General features: G+C 40.9%; 1 protein-coding gene across 1 annotated transcript in view; it reads right to left on the reverse strand.

Annotated features, from left to right (window-relative positions):
• TSPAN4 (tetraspanin 4) overlaps window positions 1-20,309 on the reverse strand; it is a 217,011-nt gene that overhangs the window by 10,665 nt on the left and 186,037 nt on the right. The window contains exon 4 of the mRNA XM_009323424.1: window positions 5,708-5,809. Within this exon, the coding sequence (XP_009321699.1) occupies window positions 5,708-5,809 (102 nt within the window). The remainder of the gene's footprint in view (window positions 1-5,707; window positions 5,810-20,309) is intronic.

Raw genomic sequence — 20,309 nt, forward strand, 5'->3', positions numbered from 1 at the left:
ACTATTAGAAGAAAACGGAATATTGAGAACAAAGAGCAAAGTAAGATTTTTTTAGAGTCCTCTTAGATTTGAGATCAATGTTCTCTTTTTTAAAATTGACAAGGTTTCTGTGCAAGGATAGTTGGAGACAGTCCTACACTTGGAGGATGGAGAAAGCTCAGGTCACATAAAGGATAATTTCTGTCACCAGCAGTTTGTTGTAGCCAGTTAGACCAGACTTCGTGTTCTTCCACAAAGGCTGATGTTCTGTCAATGCCAGCAAGTAAAACTGCCTGACTGTCATGAAGCAATTGCAGACTTGATTCTTGCTACAACCACATTCATTTTTTGGTCATATTTACAGTCCTGTCTTGTTCCCTTCAGTAGTGAAGTGATAAAATTAGACAATGTTGCCTAATTGATTAGTTCTGTTCCTAGTTTCAACAGGGAACAATACACGTTTTTTAGAAACAAATACAAACTAACAGTGCTTATTTTGGGGTACCCAGACTGAACACACTTTAAAAGGGGGTAATCTGTTAAAAATGTCAGCTACCGTCTTGAATAGCAGTAACTTTAAGACACCTTGACTTGGACACCTCAGGTCACTTGATTCTAGGGCTTGCAGGTGTGAAGCAGCATGCATGACTAGATGCAATTGTGCCTGCCCACATGAACAAATGCGGGTACTTATGGCATAAGGTGACAATCGGGTAGTAGTTCTGGGGACATTCGTACAGTGTTAGGCAGAGCTGCTGAAACAAGCAAAAGGTTGTCAAATGCCTCTGAGTATCTAAGCTCCTGCTGCTGAACATTTCCAGGAATACTGACAATACGCTGCTGTTTGCTTCACATGTTTCATCTGGGAGGCTCTGTCTCCTGAGATGTCAAAACGCATTTTTCCCCTCCGTTGTTAGAGACTTAAATCACTCCCCTATTGATTACCCGTGGGGTTCTGAAGCGGTTTGTCAGTTCCCAAGAGCTCAGGACACGCAGGGGCTGCTCAACATAATGATGCAGTCAAAGGTCATACTGCTGAGGAGTGCTTTTCCCAGCCAAGCAGCACCAAACAGCACTGAGGTCTCTCTGCTGTATTTATGGAATGCAACGCTGCTTGCAAATAGCTTAATTTTTGTGTTAACATGGGGTATCTAGGGCTGGTAATTAATGTTAAACACAAAGTTTCTATCTTAAATAGAAATGTTAAGGAACTGGATTATTGTATGTACTTTACAGGCAATCCCAGTATTGAAGGCTAAGTAGGCCTTACTTTCTTTGCCAAATTCCTGCAAAATCACCCAGGCTGGGATAGGGTTCATGAAGGTAAACAGACACCCAATCCTTGTTGCAGACATTCCTGGTTTTCCGGGTTTGCGAATGTGACAAGAGCTAGGGACAAGGTAGGGTGTCTTTTATAAGCCTTTTTCCTCCATCACTGTAAAAAGTGGTGAATAAGATAGTTTTACTCTAAAATCATGTTTAATGGGTGGTTTGGATTACTTCAGCAGTAATACTGAAGCATGGTTTGATCTAACAGAATCAATGACTGGGGTAGAGGGAGATGGGTCAAATTTTGTTCTCAGTTACAGTGGTCTAAATAGACATGAAAGCATTACACAGCAGTAAAAGTGAGCTGAATTTGCTCACTTTAGTGAAGCTAATGCATTTTCTGCATGCCTCTCAAATTACTGCCTGGTTAGTTAAAAGGAGAAGTGTTCAAATATTGATCACAAAGATGTTGGGGATAAAGCAACATTTTAAAAATTAATGCCTATTTCTCATTTCCTAATGATCTCCACCTTAAACGTTAACCGGTTCTGGTTGATAAGGAGTATAATGCAGTTCAGTGTAACTTACATCCTAAACTGTTAGAATTTTAGTCATGTTTAAAATCAGCTTGTAAGCTTTCGTGGTCTTCAGTCACAACACACAAAAGTCACCTGCTTGTGTTTCTGATCCTTTTAAGGTTTGAAACTCTATTGAGAAAGTCTGCGAGTTTGATTAGCTGAAGATATTAAAAAGAAATCAATAAAATGCTCTAATTTGAAACAGCTCCCTGACCTAGGGGCTTAATACGACTGCAGAATGAGCCTAGTGCTTTTCCTCTAACATGCGTTGCATGTATGCAGCTCAACCCAACTCCTTTATCAGTAATCTGAACAGATCAGTTATGGTCCAAAACTGCAACTTCCTCCTTAAAGACGGGCCTGATGGACCCTGCTTTTTCCTTTTTCCTAGTTACTTAGGAACTGTATGCTTCCGTTAAAAAGAGGAAAACCATTTCTTAAGGCACAAAGGCTTCAGAGAAGAAAGCCCCCCAAAAAGGTGCTCAGGCTTTTCACACTTGAAGAAGAAATCCAGTAATCACCACTCACAAGTCACTGTGTGCACACTGGGTATCCATACTCCCAGTCAAAACCCCCCTCTGATTTGTGATTGGCCAGACCCACAGAAATCAAATGCCATCTAAATGTGGTTCTGTTTCTGGAAACACTTTTTTTCCCCTTCTTTAAGCAAAAGTTGCCATACACAGTCGTACTTAGTGAACTCAGGGTGGGGATGGTCTCTGGCTAAGCTAATAGCAGGAGAAATGAAGAGCTATGCCAGAGCTTAGATCCCTCATGTCTGAGCCTACTACTTTAACCATGATGGGTGCCATCCTTCTGCTCAAGCTCTGAAAAATACTTTTGCAAAGAAAGGAGTGTGAATGCAGAGAGGACAAGGGAGAAGGACTCATTATTTCTGTTACGGTCATGTTTTTTACCTGTCATGCTTTCTTCTGAGGCTGCTGTTTTCCATCCATGTACAGACATGGCCCATAGCTCAACCGATGACTGATGTCTACTGGCCCCATTAGAAAAGTCAGTGCTGAGACATTATCCTATACGGTAACGTGGTTAGCTCTAATGTGGGGTTTTTTTGAGAGCTGTCTCTTAGGAACCAGAATGCAAACAGCAAGCCTGGGCTGGGACTTTCCTTTCAGAAAGTCCCCTGTATTGCCCTAATCCTCCTATCAGTGATTACACTCTACTGATTAGGGATGTAAGGGATAATGATTATTACTGAACACAAAAAGTAATACTTGGCATTTACATAGCGCTATTCAAATGCAAAGTGTTTTACATAATTAACCATGCTGGGATTGCCTTCGCTGCACCACTGCAATAGTCTATTCCTAAATAGTTTTGAAAGATACATGTGAAAACCAATTATGCAGAGCGATTAAAATGGATCTGTGGGAGCTCTTTGCTTTTCTCCTCAGTGCCCAGCACGGGGAGCATGGAGACTTTAACACTATGGTACTGTCAAGACAGTGCATGGTAATTTCACAGTTGCCATGTTAGAAAAGAGAGTGATGTAACATGACTGTACATGGCTTGCGAGATGGCACTTTCCTATTACCTTTTAGGCCCCTAAGACCTAGCTAACATTAGTTTCATCTGAAACTTATAAGACACTCTTTAAACTGTAATAGGCTTCAAGGCCAAAGGAACCATTAAGACAATTGAGCATGATCTGTAGCACTACACAGACCACAGACTATTGTGTCCTGCCTCAAACCCAAGCTTGTCACTGAACAAGACCATTTCTTTTAGACAAAAAACCCTGTCTTGACTTCAGAGAAAAAGACTGCACCATCCTGCTGTACAATGGCATCCTGCCATCAGATATCTGTATCTTGAGTTTTTAGCTCTTGGATCAATTATAGAGCCCTTTTCTTCCAAAAGTCTCTTCCCTTCCTGCTCTCTTTTTAACGACTGCAATCACATCACTACTTCATCTTTTCCTGGTTATATAAAGCTTTTAAAATTTCTCACTGTAATGTAAATTTCCAAAATTCTCATTATTCTTTTACATCTTTTCTGAATCCAATCCAACTTGTGAACATCTTGAAAAAATGTGACTAGGTGAACTAGACATAGTATGTATTGTTACACTTATTTTACAGAAAGGGGAGCAGAAGCATGGGGTTTGTATCCCATAAGTCCTCCAAATAATGCTTTTTCCCCCACCTTTGCTATATGCTTTTAACAGTTCTTGGGGTGTCACTGAAACCAGATTAATATTTACTGCAAACGTCTTATTATTAGTAATTTTTACTACATTTTTACTAAGCAGAGTTAAGTTAGTGTAAAAGAGTAAAACATCTAATATTGTTTGATATAAGCAATGATATTAAAAATTTTATCTATTTTTCACATGGCTTACTCTTGGGCTAGCACCACAAAATGCATTTCTCTTGTCAGTAATTGATGCCTTCTCATATTTGATCATAGTATTGGAAGAGAAAAATATTAAAAATATTGCAAGATGCTGAAGCCTTTTAAAGGTAACCGAAAGTACCTTCCACATGCAGTTGTTAGGGTGCAGGACTGGAAAGCTTATTAGCTTGTTTGCTGGACCTGAGCTGTTTGTCTTTCACACACAGTACCGTTGCTGTCAACCTACTGCACTCAGTACAGCCAGCTCCCGCAGCCCCAAAGATGCACATGGAATTTGGCCAACCAGTTCTTTTGCTCTGTTAGTGACCCCAAATTTTTAATTTCTCAGACCTTTTCCCTTAGTAGCCTGCCGCTCCTGTTATCTTATGTTGTACAGAAGAGTTACATGTGAATCTTGACACTATCAGACTGAAAGATGTTCGGGATTTCAGCCTAAATGGCAATAGAGGAAGTAAAAGCTAAATGAGCAGGTTTATCGTATCAGAATGTGGTAGGTAGCCCATTCATCATCTCAAATAGTTCATATAACCTTGGAAGCATTGGGAGAGGTTATCATCTTTGGCCAATTTAAGACATCAGTGGCAAGACTCAAGCCCTGCCTGTCTGTACCATGCTAGCACCTCTGAAGGAGAAATTGAGAAAGCTATACAAGATTTTTTGAGTGAAGCTGAGGCAGTACAAGTGTTTCTTCCTAAAGCAGAATAAAAGTTGGAGCACTTTTCCTGATTCAAGAAGCAGAGAAAATCAAATCAGAAAGATCACCCCCAAGAGAACTGATTGAACTGAATATGAAAAGAGAAGGACAGAGCTAATAAACCTGAACTGTCAGTGATGGTGTTTCCTCAGCAAGCCAGACAAGGACAAAAGGAGGGAGCCAGCTATAGTGTTCACTAGTCTTTATGAGACAAACACTGGCAGAGTGCTGTCAGAGTATCAGAAGGATGCAACAGCGGTGGCAACATAGCAAAAAGCATTCCCAGCCCATCTGTGATGGAGAATGATTGAATTCTGCTGGGAAAAATGTATTGACTGCAGGAGGAGGTTGTAAACACCATGGACGGTTTCCATTTTGACTACACTAGTGGAAACCAACAATAGCAATGAAAGGAGACAGGACAGAAATGAAAAGGGGTTGAAGTGGTTCTTTGTTATTAACGCTATTACTCTTCATTCCAACATAAGTTGTCCCTTTGACTTAAAGAAAATGTACTGCTTGTTTCCTGTCTGACCATCTCCTTCACTCTCTGCACAGCACAGAGCTATATGATATCTAGGTATCAACACAATATAAATTTTTAAAAGAAATAAGCTATCTTGGTTAAAGGAGAAATAAATAAAAATTACCATTTGTTACAAAAAGCAGAGAATTTGGTTGCTAATGTGCTGACTAGGTGGGAGGAAGAGATTGGCTTGGGATCTGGAGGTTTAATTAGGTTCACACCCACAACATGCTGTAACAGAACCCAGAGTGTAGAGAGGAAGAAAAAAAAAAAGCTCAGACTTACATCTGTTTGAATGATGCTCCATGCATTAGTTAGGCCAATATTTCCATCTGTCCCATACAAATGAAGCCCTTTCTTCAGATCCCGCTGAGCATACTTGTCAATCTAAAACCAACAACAAAAGACACAAAACTCAAAATTTTCTGAGTACCACATTTCAGAATGAAAGTGCACGGAGCAGGGAGATGTTGGACAACAGTCCTATACTGAAATGAATTAAAAGTTAACCAACATTTCCTAAAGCCTTTCTCCAGTAGAACTGGTATCTATTACAGGTATCTGCATTTTGTAAAGAACATGAGGAGTTCCTGTTCTGAGTTAATGTTCACGTTTTCCATCACAGACTTCCAGAACGTCTTTCCCCTTCTCACTTAACCACCAGAGTACTATAGAGAGACTGGATTGAGTTTAATCACTCATTTTTTGCAAATGAGGCCTATATATGAAAACATTCATCTACCCACAGCACTTCCTTTTAGCTTAATATCTTTAATTGTGACCAAGTACCCCTCAGCATCTTCCATATGCTTCCTGGGAGACCAACAGCGGCATTAACATCTGAATTGTGTTCATTATATCTGCCAGGGTATCCCACTTCTTACAGCAGGATGGACATAGTTATATTGAAGCATCAGGGAATGAGCTATCCAAAATTCAGGACAGAGAGGATTTAAGAATTTAGTTACTAAATGGAGCTGCTCTTAAATAAATGCATTTTTGTTGATTTAATGAAAGTACAAAGTTCTGCTTTAGAGGCTTTTGCAGTTGAAGATGGTGGTTTCTTATTGAGAGTCTCTGCTGGTAAAGCAGGCTATTGTTGGATCCACTGGTCACCACCAGGTAGTATCCAAAAGGATTACAAGTGCGTCTCTCCCATTTTAACCATACATACACATTTCTGCAGAATCAAGCAAACACAAAAAAGGAAGTAAACAATAAATGGATATTCACGGTTTAAACTGATTTTTCTGTTGTAAATGAAAAGCACTGAATAGTGCTGCTCAAATACGCCCGTACATTCCCCCGTCCCCTGGGTGCTTGTCAATGTTAATGGTCTGTTCAACACCAGAGGTATAGCAAGAAGGGTGAGCAGACCTGTCCCATTTTCTTCTCCATCAATCTGCTATAAATCTGACTGCAAAATACAGTGCCACTCTGAGATCTTTCTGCTGCAACAGTCAAAAAGAAAACCAAAATTAAATTCACAACTTGCTTCATGGAGACAGTCTAAGTTAATACATACTCTCTTCCATATTGGACAACAGACAGATATGGTGTATTCTCTAGCGATTGCCCCTCTGACACTAGTCATTCCAGCTGAGAGGGGTCTAAAATGAAGTAACCAATGCTAGTTCTGAGTTAACAGAGGGAACAAAGGTCTTCTGTTTCTACCATACATTTGGAGTTTCCTTCTGCTTTGTTCAGTCAGAATTGTTTTCATTTGCTCCTGGGAAAAAAAGTGGATGCAAAGTATCTTCCACAGTGTAAAAGAGGAATTTTCAACCCACTACATCATAATTACTACGGGGTAAATGTAAAGTTACTCAACAATATGACTCCACAAAAAACTATGACCTCAGAAGTTCATCATGTCCAAGAAATCTCTGCTGTATGTGCAAAGGACTGTGCTTGGTCTCTTCAGTTCTGTTGTTTCCTTCTCGAAAGTTTACCACCATCAAGCTGAGCCACTAATAAAATAGCTTTGGGACAGTACAAGAAAAATGTACAACTTAATCTCAGCACCTTAACTGTCATGCAAGCACTTTCTCATGGATGACTATCTTGAACTGTAGGTGCTGTACTCCCACTGTAATTACCATGTAAGCTGCTTTTGACTTTATGCAGAGATTATACATAGTCACTGGCACGTTAATGAGAAGAGAAAACCAAAGCTGAAAGTGATCATTAAATTTGGAACTAGTTGAGAAAATTACAGGCAATAAATGATAAACTTATATGTGTGGGGGATTCCTAGCATCCATTTAAGAATTAGATTGAACTGGGTTTCAGCTCTTCACTTACCCTCAGCTCCCTGCGTCTCAACTGGGCCTGCTGTAGTCTCGAGCAGAGCCATCAATTAGGATGGAAGGGCACGATTGTGTTGCTAGTCTGAGAGAGGTTTTGAAATTTAGTTAGTGCCCCACAGAGGTAGTGAGGTAAATTAATTGTTGAAAAACTAATTCTTATTCAGAAAGGGGCAGAGGTAGAGAGGAACAGCATAGATGAGGGCAGGTGGGGACAGAAATCTAGCTAGTAGATCTGTTGCCTTGAAGACGAAAGAGAAAGGTCCATTTGGAATATTAATTTATCACACCTGAGAAAATCTGCCCTGTAAAGTGAGAGAGCTATGCGTCAGATTACAGTTCATATCACCACTAACCTGGAACAAGGGAGATAAGGTCAAATGAAACAGTGATGCTTATCTGAAGGACAAATGCCATGCTACCAAAAGGATGCAAAATGCAAAGTTTGCACTTCCTCACTCAAATTTTGCTTTGCAAACCAATGCAGTGGCTCAGCATGATAATCCCTTTTACCAGGGCTCACAGGCTGCCCTTGTTAATATAATCTTCACTATGCAGTCCTGTTTGAGATTAATAATGATAATAATAACAACAACAACCTAATAATTTAATAACTTACAATCAACATTTATAAAGTACTTCAAGATCAGGAACAACATTTTGTTAGCCCACGTGTGCTTTAACATGGTCTCAAGAGATTGCCTCACCAAGCATTGCTGCTCTTCCTTTTACCTGGAGAAGATACACTAGCAAGCAACTCACTGAGGCAAAATGAAAGCAAGTCCTCTCTTCCTCATAAAATTAACCACTTTTCCCTGCACAAAGAGTGCAAGACCTTCATACTGGGAACACAACTGGCAACAGATTTCCATATTTCAGAAACTGAGTAAACAGCAGAGCATTACTCAAGAAAACAGGCACTGTGTGACCAGTTCTCTCACTGCTACTTCAAAAAGCCTCAACATCAAGTCCCTCAACATCAAGTCATGTGCACATTGTATGACCCATTATTATTTGTTGTTTTAAAAAGAAAGTGCCTGTTTGAATCTTCCTTGGAAGAGGACATAAGCTTTTTATAATCCCACACCACATGTGTGTCTCATTTCCTTATCTCTATCACCTCTGTGCAGGTTGCAACTTTGAAAGAGGCATATACATGCTGTGAAACAGTATCTCCAGATTTCTTTACTTTTTTATATCATGTCCACTGACATGAGAAGGTATCTGGAAATCTCACACAGTTTTATACCTATATACGCACACACACAGAGCTTTATATTTATTTGATTGATTGTCAATGTAGGATTTTACATAGTTCTCCTTCACTAAAGTTTCCAACTGATCTTCTAACCAAGAAGATGTGCTGTAAATGCACCAAAGTGCTATTCTCTGAAGAGCAGTTGATTTAAAACCTCTTTTTCACAGAGTTATTCCTTAAAGCATTCATGCTTTCATGTTTGCTTAAATTAGGGTCAAAAAGGTCTTCATCATCACCTAGAAATAACCTTGTACAGCGCAACTGAGTCTGTGGCCCTTTGACACCAGGAGAAAGGGGAAGCAGGCATTGGCCTTTGGCCTCCTGTCACTTGTGTCTGCAGCTGAGGTACCAGCATGAAGTCCCCCACCGTCTGTGTCTCTCCTGTTTCTAGCCAGTTACAAACAGCCTTTTTTTTTAATGTGTTACCCTGCATGAATTAATCAGTCTTGACGCAGATGTAGCCTTGGACTTCTAAGAGCACAGATGATATTAAAGATCATTTCTCTCATTCAGGCTGTGAGCATTTCAGTGTCTACGTGCAGTCCTACTAAAAGCACATTGACCTCCGCTTGAATAACCTGTGTACAAGGTTATAAGATGGATATTTTTCCCCTAATTGAAGCACTGCTTGAAGTTCTAGACATATGATTCCTACTGGCTTTGACCAGAGAAGGGTAAGTAAAACTCAATACCTATTTGTGGAGCATAGTTGGCAAATGCTCCTCCAGGTAATTCTGCTGCCTGCTAACCTCAATTTTGTTTCTTCCTCAAAATATTTTTAGAATAGCAGGAACTTTTCAATATGCCTTTATTCTAATTGTATATTTGATTTAAATGAAAACTCACAAAACACCCCCAGCTGTTTCTTCTGCCTTCAGTTTGAGTTTTTCAGAAAATGATCTTTCTGAAAATGAAATGCTGCACCACAGTGATTCATCGCGTCTCCTGACAAATGATCCCACCCAGCATTCACCAATCTGTCAGCTTCTCTTGTTTGTCTCTGTGCTACCAGTCCTCAGCCAGGCAAAATGTCTATCGCAAAACAGGGACTGTAAGTACTACATTTAATATTCTGTAATTTCAATCTGCTGTGTTCTCCCATACGCAAGCCAGGCCCTTCACAAAGCACAACTCTATCTAGGGAAGAAGCACAATGAAGCGTAATAAAAACTCTCAGCAGGCAAACCATTACTCTAAATGAGATGCCTATTTTTAGTCATGTGGAATACCAGAGATTTCCTCAGAAGAAAGAGTTTCTGAAAGGTTAGGCAGTAAGAACCTTTTATCAATCTGGAAGTGAAGCAGAAAAAAATTCTTTTCCTCCTTGGGATTCATTGGTCAACAGATGAGAGGTGTAAGCTTCAAGCTGGCACCCCATCCATGCCAATTCCTATGACTTCTGGCTTCAGACACATTGGAGGCTTGTTCATGCTTATCAGTGCCATCAGATTTCAGTGGTGTTTCTACTAACATAAGTTAAATGTGTCCTGTTGCGTAGTGTGGTAATCCACTACAATCCACGACTGCAAGAGAACCACTTCTTAGAGTGGGGCATGCATATTACTAGCACTTTATCTAAGGTAAGATCTTATTCCCACTGCACTGAGCACAAATAACTTTCTCACTGACTTCCATTAGGCCCTAATTTGGCTCTTGAATCTCTCATTGTCCTATTAAAAAGACTTTCTAAAACCTTATACTGCTCTACAGTAGACAAGTCGTGTGCAGAGAGTTTCAGGCAATGAAGGAAACTCAGTATTTGAACTAGAGAACTCGAGAAAGCTACAAGAGATGCAGCAGGACTGGAGAGAAACTGCCAGAGGTCAGGAAAAGTAGCTGGAAGCAGCTGATGCAGTGACAGAGAATGAGCAGGGATCTGTCTGAGCCTCACCTAAACTACAGCTGTGACAAAACATCCCATAAAAAATCTTACTTAAGCCTGCGTATAAATTCAGGCCAAATTAAAAAGTGGTTCTTTCTTAATCTGTATTCCCTCAAGACAGCTACTTAAGCTGTAGCAATTTACATGTAAGGCTTGTTTTAGTGTCAGCTTTGTCCCCTCATTGCTTTGGAAATCTGGATCCTCCAAGCAGAATTGTGGCTGGCTAGCTGACGAGCCCAGCTGCAGAGGCCAGCATCCTTTCAAGAGGACCAAAAGCTGTCAGACTCCACCTTGCCTCCTTGAATAAGACAATCTAGGAATAATTGAGGCTGAGATAAAAACTGTGTAACAGCAGCAACAACAAAAACCCTGCTTAGCACAGACACAGACACGCTGAAAGCACTACATAAACATTCTGCGCCGCAGAAAACCAGGAAGGCTCATAATTATTTCCATCTCTGTATTAGAGATGGGGGATTGCAGTAGCCTTCTCACTTCCTGGGGATGGTTTGACAGGTCTCTCACTCTCTGTCTAAATGAAAGGCTTTGGAGTTTATCTACTTACTTTTAAGGCATGAAATGGAAGACAAGTACTGCTCCCTGAGAAATCCAGTTCTGTAATTTTGCTGCTGATAAGGAGGAGGAAGTGCTTTGGAGCAAAACTTCTTGGGCAAACAAGAAAGTTGTATCTGTGCAGAACACGGGTATTATCAATATTTACAGCTAATATGATGCAAGACTTTGATTAAACTGAAGCTACACCAATACTGAAGAGACAAAGTCCTGCCACTGTCCCAGCACACTGAGAGGGAAGGTGGCTTTGCTGTAATCCTCTCTGGAAGAAAGGTCAAAAGAAGGCTCTTGGGGAGATCGTTATTAATTCCTTTTCAACCTGCTGACAGCATGAGATGTCACTTAGATTCTGGCACAGCCTTTAGGCAAAGGCCAGAGGATGCCAACAGCATCCCCAGCTTTCTAACCCGCAGGTAAATGGAGACTTTTAATTTCAAGCCTCAGTGCTTCCCTACCACATCATGAACAAAAATTCCACCCAACAAGCCTCCTAAACTGGACAAAGGCTCTCAGCAGCATTTCAATATAGTTAAGTAAATATTCCTGACCTTTCTAGTGATTGTTTCCCCTACCTCTCTGCCTCTCCACCAGAACAGGAGAGGCTGTAAGGAAATGACAAAATATCCAATAGTTTCCCACTGGGCAAAACTTTTAATTTAATGCCTTGATAATCATTCTCTACAAATAGCAGGGAGTGGGAAATCGAATGTAAACAGAAAGTGCCTAATCTATAAGGTCATTTGTGGGAGCCCTCTTGCCTGCTAAGAAGAGATGAGATTGATTGTACCAACAGGAAAGACTTGTTTTAAATGAGATGTCCCCAAGCCTGTCTATAAGAACCTGAGAGCAGTACATGCTTTCCTCACCAATGAAATCTTCATTATACCATCTGCCTATAAATAGAAATCTTGTAAGATTTTAGTAAGTAAGAGACACTGCATGAGTTTTGCTGATGTTTGGCAGTTAAGGGACAATATACTAATTTCTTGTCAGTGTCACCAGTGTTACACAGCATCTCCAGGATGCTTTGCTCAGCTCTGTGGGATTTGCTCTTCCTCACTTCCTCTGCAAATGTGAAACAACTCCAGGACTTAACATTTTTTTGTGATTGCTTCCTTAAACACAGCAAACCACTTGCTTAGTGAATTCTCTTTTCCGAGTTTGACTGCAAAAGCCTGTCAGGACTCAAACATTTTATGGATCTTCCAAACTTCGGTAAGTTAGTTGAAATGCTTATTGGCTCTAGCAGTATTTGATACCAAGAGAGATACATTGGCACTGGCTGTGTAACTTCAGAGGAAAAGCAGAGAATACAGGAACAGAAGATTGTAGGAAATGGTCTGGGCGTGGGAAGAAGAATGAACATTTCTGAAACATGCTGGCTTGGGTCAACTGAGGTGAGACCTTTCAGCTGTGCCATAGGCTTCCTATGTAGTCTTGGAAAGTCACTGTTTCTCTTGTGCTTCAGTTCTCTATTTGTAAAACAGGAATAATCTGACTCCACTCATGCCATAAAATTAATAATATAATTTGGAGTAGATATTTGAACACCAAAACCAACCTGGGACATGAAGTCCTGTACAGAATCTAAGACAAGGAATGGAGTTACTAACCTGAGAGGGTCAGTAACCCTCCTGGCACTGAGAGGGTAAAACTGAGGTTCATCAGGAAGCAAAAGGAAGGACAAATAGTACATCTTGCATTGGCCTCGAGCAGGCAGTGGTGAAATTATAAGAGAAACAGACTTCCACCATGCACTCTGACAAGAACCAAGAAGTTGCAACAGTTTTATATAACAAAAAGCTGATAAGAAAGTCAAAGAACTTGGGTTTTTCAAATCCATTTTTCCTGGGTCCATGGTTTGTGCATACAATTAATTGCAGTTTCAGTCACTGTCTTCTGCCCACAAGCATCTGCTTGTGCTCAAAAGCAGGCATCAAGGCACCTGACACAGCAGACAGCTGAGGCTGCAAGAAAGGAGCCACTGAAACATTCCCGTACTATTCATACTATTAAAATGCCAATGAATCCCAACAGCAGCTTTAGTACGCTTTGTTTTAAACAAGAGATCACAAGTATGACAGCCAGCAGGCTCTGCAACTCACAATTTTTCATGCAAGAGCAAATTCAAATGTTTTCAGCAAACTGCACCTGATTTTGTCCAAACGATTCCTTTAAAGTCCAAGGAAGAGACAGGCCATTTTATCATTGTTCCATATAAAGTGAATGTTTAGCTTCCTATCATTGCTGGTATAAGGGGAAAGTATGCTTTTCTGTAGCCAGAGAGGCCACTGCCATCTAATCTGTTCTTATGCACAGCAACAGCTGAATAACTTGGGCACCAAGTCCCCGAGCTTGTTTAAATAAAGTACATCATAACTAGGCTCAGAGATACAGGCTCAAAATGTTAAGGTGCACTATGCACATTCTTTGCTTGCATACAGAATGAAGCCAATACCACAGCTGACTGCTTATTTAAGAGGATGAATACATCCAGCTCTCTGTCTTGTATGGCACCCTGTGCATGGGCACTTCCCAATGAGATAGTCCTAAGACCTCCTTAAAAAAACCCAAATCTTGTTTCTTTTTAGTGAACCTAGGAATAAAAACTTTAAACATGAGTTCTTGGCTTGCTGCTTCTTGTTTCAAAGGAGTTTGAATGCTGCAGCAAACATGGGGAAAGGGCTGGGTAAAAACTAGGCATGTAAATCAAAACAATTACCTACACAAAAGGCTGTCACTGTAAATTAATTACCAGCATTTTAAGTCAATTCTTCTTGGGCATTATGCATTTTGAGTGACAAAAGCCTTACCAGCATGTTGGAGGAATTTCAGGTGAGTGAACATGGAGTGCATGTTTTTTGTGACATACCTAATTATTTAAACAGCATTCAGGATACATCTTATGCTGATTCCGTAGAAGGAACCTTTTGTTTACATATAAATAAGCTCTTCTTCAGATTATTAAGCTGGTTGGGAAAAAATTATACTAACGTCCTCAATAGCAGTGGCACCAGCAACATTGGGTGCCATCGTGACCTAACATTGCCATTTCTTTTCCAGAATGAAACTCCCTTTGTAGTAGGTTTTCTCCATATACTTGCTCCAAAGCTGACTGACACAAAAGAGCTTCTATCCCTTTTCTCCAGTTATGTATCCCACCAACTGCTGCTCTCAGCAATGCTCCTCTGTCTTTACACATCAGCCTTGTGTCCCACAGATCTCACAACCTATCCTCAAAGCCCTCGTCTCCTTCCTGTGCCACCCCTCCTAGTCACTCGAATCGTCTTTCCCCAAACATGGTCTTGTAAGAGTCATTCCTTTCCTGCATGTCCCAGTAAACGGTAATTTTGCCTTGATCTCCAGCGGCTACAGGACCACACCTGTGCCAGGGTGTAAAGACTCCTCTGAGCTATGCTCATGTATTGAAATCCCATGTACACTGAACCCAGGCCAGCACAAAAGGGAAACGCCCATTCTTTCAAAACCTATGCTTATATTGAGAATATTCCCAGGATACCTGTATTCAGCCTCTTTGCCTTCCCCCCCCCCTTTTTTTTTAAAAAAAAAGATAATCACTTTCATTTGTCCTCAACAACCATCAGCACAACCTCAGATACGTAAATTGGGAAGGATGCTAATTAACATGATACATGCTGTTGAGCCTTTGTTTGCCAAGAGACATGCAAGGTGGGTTGCATTTGTGTTTCAAGTGCTAACAACCTGTTATCTCCACCTATACAGGTCAAAAAAAAAGGGCAAAAAAACCCCCAACCACCTAGGGATGCACATGTCAATAGAGCTTGAGATCCAATTAGCTGCCACAAAGGCTTCAGGATGTGCAGAGGCAAATCAAAGCAGGGAGACAAGCCACTTTCCTTGTAGGAACTAATGACCATTGTGTGATTGTGTATTAGGTGTAACAGTGACATTGGACACAGACTCTGCAGATGCTGTGAGCTGGAGAAGGGGAAGCCAGCAGTTTACTCACAGAGATGAAGGACTTGGCCATTTGCCCACTAAGCCATTTGCTGCAGCCATCCCACAGGATCAACCTTTGCTTCAATTATTTACAATACTCATTTACTTAGTTTAAAGGTGAATGAGAGAGCTTTCAAATAAAACAGAGCACTACTAAAATATCAGGGGAGGCGGGATAGCAAAGGCAAACCATACCCTCCGCTCCCACTGTGGTTAGAGAAGATGAATGAGTCTCACAAACCGTGTAAGTGTGGGCTATCTGCAAATCCATTTATCCAAGTACCTTAAGATCTTTTCCTCTTAAATTCATTACTTTGGTAGGAAAATATAAGCCAAAAAACAGACTTTGTCCACTGCTGTAAGGTAAATACATCTCTGCAGAAGTCAAAACAATTACACCCCATCTAGATCAGGCCTCTGGTGGCACCTGAACCTTGCTGGGCGCCATGGGAAAGGCACGCAAGCTCCCCATGGTGAATCACAGGCCGCCTCTTGGTGGCAGAGCTGCCCTGCCACAGTGTTGTCAGCTCCACCGGCAACTAGTAACAACGAGGGGAAGCTGTAAAGCAAGTGGGGGAGAGGGCTGGTTAAATCATGCTCTCAGGGCAAGAAATTTTCCTGATTCCTTAGAACAAGGGGAACAAATGTCTGCTGATAAGCCACCTTTCTCTGTGCTGAAACTAAAAGACCCTTAAAAACCAAACCAGCCCACTGAAGGGTTAAAATCTGTTGCTCTGCCTGGAGAAACTTGTCTGGAAAGAGCAATTCTGTAGAAACAGATTGAAGAAGCTGTGTCTTCCAGATCCAGGGAATGTTAATCCTTAGGGAAAAGTGAGATTTGCACACAGCCTGCTTTATTATTCTTAAGATATGCTTTCTCTGAAATTAACTCATTTTAAATAAATAATGCTGTGAGGAGAACTACCATTGTCCTTGGAGGGAACAGACTAGCAGGCGAAGTCAGGCTCACTACAGCAAGCCTTATGCCTGCCACGGGGTGATCTCTGCTCAGCTTCGAAGTGGGAGAAGTGCAGAATGCACCCCCAGAGAGAGAGGGCAGCACAAATCGTAGATCCAGGGAAGAGACAGAGGGCTTTGGAGGAACATTTGGCTACTTCACAGAAACTCAGCAAGACCATTGGAAGAGTTGCCTGGCTTTATTTTGAAGAAAATGGAACAGGATCTCAATATCCTCCTGGCTAAACACCAGAGAAGGTAATTATCTCCTTACCTATATTTTCTTCCTTGAAAGTATGTTCTTTTCTTCCAGTCACATAGACATTTGTACTTGCAAGAATCGCAGGTTATGCTAAATGCCAGCGCCTTAGCTAGTAGAAATCTGCCTGGCTCCGCTAAAATAAACGGAGTGCTCACATTTCTAGCAACTTGGCATCGTCACATGGTGTCTCCAGTGTCTCAAAACCATGTTTCTATTAGGGTACATGCAAGCTTGTAAACCATTCCCTCTCCAAAACAACATCTCTGACACCATGGGAGTTCTGACCTCCAGCAACTGGAATTACTGCTTTTAATCCTCAGGTAAGCTTTTCGGTGGCGATGATATAAACTGGTAAATAAAATGCCTTGGAAAACTAGTAGATAACAAATGCAACAGAAGTGAATAACTGCTATTAAATGCCTCCTTTGTTTTAATGAAACAAACAATTGCAGCTCTTCACCACATTTCATCGAAAACAGATTTTATTGTGAATGGAATGATTTGGGACTCAGTCACTGTAAATGAATAAACTACATGGAGATTGCTTTCCATAATAACAGAAAAAGAGCAAATAAACAAACTGTCAGTCACACTTACATGGCACAAAATGCAAGTTTCCAACACCCTCTCTACTTCTAATAATGTCAGAAAAAAGCCACATTTCTCATTGGAAGTCACACAGGTTGAATGGAGAAGAAAACATGCTTGTGTGCGCATATGTTAAACAGAGATAAGTGATGGTACCTTCACTCAGTGAGGTGGAGGACTGCAATATTTCCATACAGAACAGAATTATATATGCTGTTTTCTCACATAAAAAGCAGCATTTACCAAATGAACAGCAGACACCCTGCTAAATGGCAGTGAAGTTGGATGAAAGGAGAGACTAGAAATCTTGAAGAAAGGTTCTCCTCAAACTGCTGCTACTTGGGGAGCCCTCCTATATCCCAGAATGTGATACATGCACATCCCAGCTGCCAAACCTAGCTGCAAATTGGCAAGAGGTTTGTCTCCCCTCCCAGACCCCATCAGGGTAAGCAGTGGAGTACAGCATCAGCACCGCCGCTCTGTGGCAGATGCAGTGTTTCAAACCACCCAGTGCACATGCCAACTTCTTTTGTAATCGCATCATCATGTAAACGGTGACACACAGCCTGTATATCTAGATATCAGTGGCCATCCACTCCCCATCAACAGTTAGTGGAGTCAGGAGAGACCAAGGAGCTCAGTTCCTCAACTAGCTGGTGGTCCCAAATGAAGGGAAAGGACACTCGGGAAAAGTCAGGAAAAGTCAACAAAAGACAGCATAAAAAATGCACATACTGTTCATGTGAGCAGCAAGGGACCCAGTAGAGACTATGGTTTGAGCCACCCTCACCTAACCCTATAAAAACCAACATACTTGTAAGCATTTGAAGACCACATACCACATGTAGCTGGACTAGAGGTAAGCAGACTCCCCAATGAAAGGGGATGCCCATGTTGTGACAGAGATGAGTCCCATTCCAAATCCAAAGGAGCCACTGTTTAGGAAAAAGGAAGGAAATTTGCAGAGTTGGTCCCTCTCAGCCTGCCTCCCTCACAAGAACTGAACAAGGTCACATCTAAAAGTATATAGAGAACTGTCTACAATAATCCAGACTCAATCAAATAACTGCTGGCCACACCACCATCTCCTTCAGATGGCAATCACTTTTAATCAGTTCAAAGCACAAGCTGCATCTTAATCAGGATCCTTAAAGGGCTTATCTCCACTGGATAATTTCACCTTGACTTAATTGACTGCCAGTCACCTAGATGTCACTGACACATTTGTAAAGGTTAGTTTGGACAATCTCCAAACACCTCCGGTTTGCCTCTGAGATCAAACTACAGTAATATTAGCTTGGCTCAAACATGTAGCTGTGTCCAGAATTGCCTTTAAAATTTGCAAATTGTCTGAAGCTTATTGCCAGTCAGCAACAGCTCAACCTGCCCTCCGTAGTCAGTACAAGCCTACAGTATGGGCTGTATCCTGTTACCAACCTGCTAAGCTAATCCATCTCCTTTCTCTCTCCTTCCACAAAACCTCAAGTCTTAAAAGCATTCTGTCAGAAACAAAAACGCTGCTTTTTTTTTTTTTTTTTTTTTTTTTAATTTTGGTTATAGTTTACACCTACTCTGCATTCATGCGATTGACTTCACCCAATATACAAGCCTTCTAGAAGAGACGCTGTTGTTACAAAAAGGTAGTGTTTGAGCTAACTAAGGACCTGAAACAAGTTTCTGCTGTATGCAAGCGCCCCTTCTAGAAATGGCATCAAGGTCCTGCAACTAATCCAGGCAGACTGAGCAATTGTCAATGATCTAGTTTATTCAGAAACAGTCTCTGGGAGAAGGGTGAGTTATCCCTCGGAGAGGAGCAGAAACCAAAGTGAAAGGTTGAATCTGCCACATATGACAATGGTCTCAAGAACACCTCTGAGGATGTTCCTCAGCTGCCTCTGTCTTGTTTTGTATTTATTGCTCGTGCTTCTACCTTTCCAAATGAGCCCCTCTTTCCTAATTAAGAGATCAACTTTTTGCCAAAGAGAAGCACTGATCCCAAGTCTCTTCTTAAAGCTGGAAACTGTCTTCTCCTCCTCATTCCCCTTGGATTCTCTGGTGTCTAATAATACTGGTTGAGGTAGCGCTGAGACCTTTTTCTACATGGGGCATTCATCTGGGTCTCTCCACCTATCTAAACTTACTGCTCTTGACACCTCTAAAGAGCTCAAATTTGACTGAAGTTTGCTATCAGGTTCAAGGTTTATGGGGGCATAAGAGAAAGAAAAGTCAGTGCAGCCACACTGAATGTATTTTAAAAAGTAAAATGTACAAATAAGGAACATTTTTAAAAATAGAGGATTCATTCAGTAGGGTTTTTCATGGGTTCTTGACCCAAAGTTATTTGGTATTTTTCTCATTGCTAGGGAAGGAAATAAAAAAATCACTGCTAATGAAATTTTGTAGATAACACACAAACTTGCTGTGCATTAAATAATCTACTGATATCACTTGGCCTGCTTGGTTACAGAGCCTCGCGGCTTATCCAGCCAAGTACCAGAACAGACGTTTAGGAACAAAGACGAGAGGTCACACTACAAGACTGGAAACCATATTCTGGAAAGCAGGAGATCTGTGGAAGGACCAAGGAAATGGAGAGGGACATGCTCTGAGGGCAACACTTTCAACTTACAGAGGAAACAGTCATGGGTATATTCAACATAAGTGGTATAAAGGTTGAGTTGTATCATTATCTCTACACTGCAGAAGTGATATCTGTGTTTTCAGACATCTACTGAAAATTTGAAAAGAATTTAGAGAAGACCTACAAGAAAAAGCCAGTCACTGAGAAGCATGCTTTACTTCACATGACTAACAATCTTGGATAAACTAAATAGAGTGACAAGGTTAAAAAGCAGCCTAATTGCAGTCTTCAGGTACCTACATGGAAAAGCAATTCTCAACAGTAGACAGCACTTTAATCTACCAGAAAAAGACATAATGAGAGTTAATGGCTAAAAGTTTAAGCTAGACAAATACAACATAGAAAGAAGGCATAATTTTAACTGTGAAGAAAAAAAAATCCTTGGAACAAATTATTAAGGAATGAGGTGCAGTCAATGATGTCTTTAAATCAAGGCTCA

The sequence above is a fragment of the Pygoscelis adeliae genome, unplaced genomic scaffold, assembly GCF_000699105.1.
Source record: "Pygoscelis adeliae isolate BGI_AS28 unplaced genomic scaffold, ASM69910v1 Scaffold5, whole genome shotgun sequence".
NCBI classification, from domain to species: Eukaryota; Metazoa; Chordata; class Aves; order Sphenisciformes; family Spheniscidae; genus Pygoscelis; species Pygoscelis adeliae.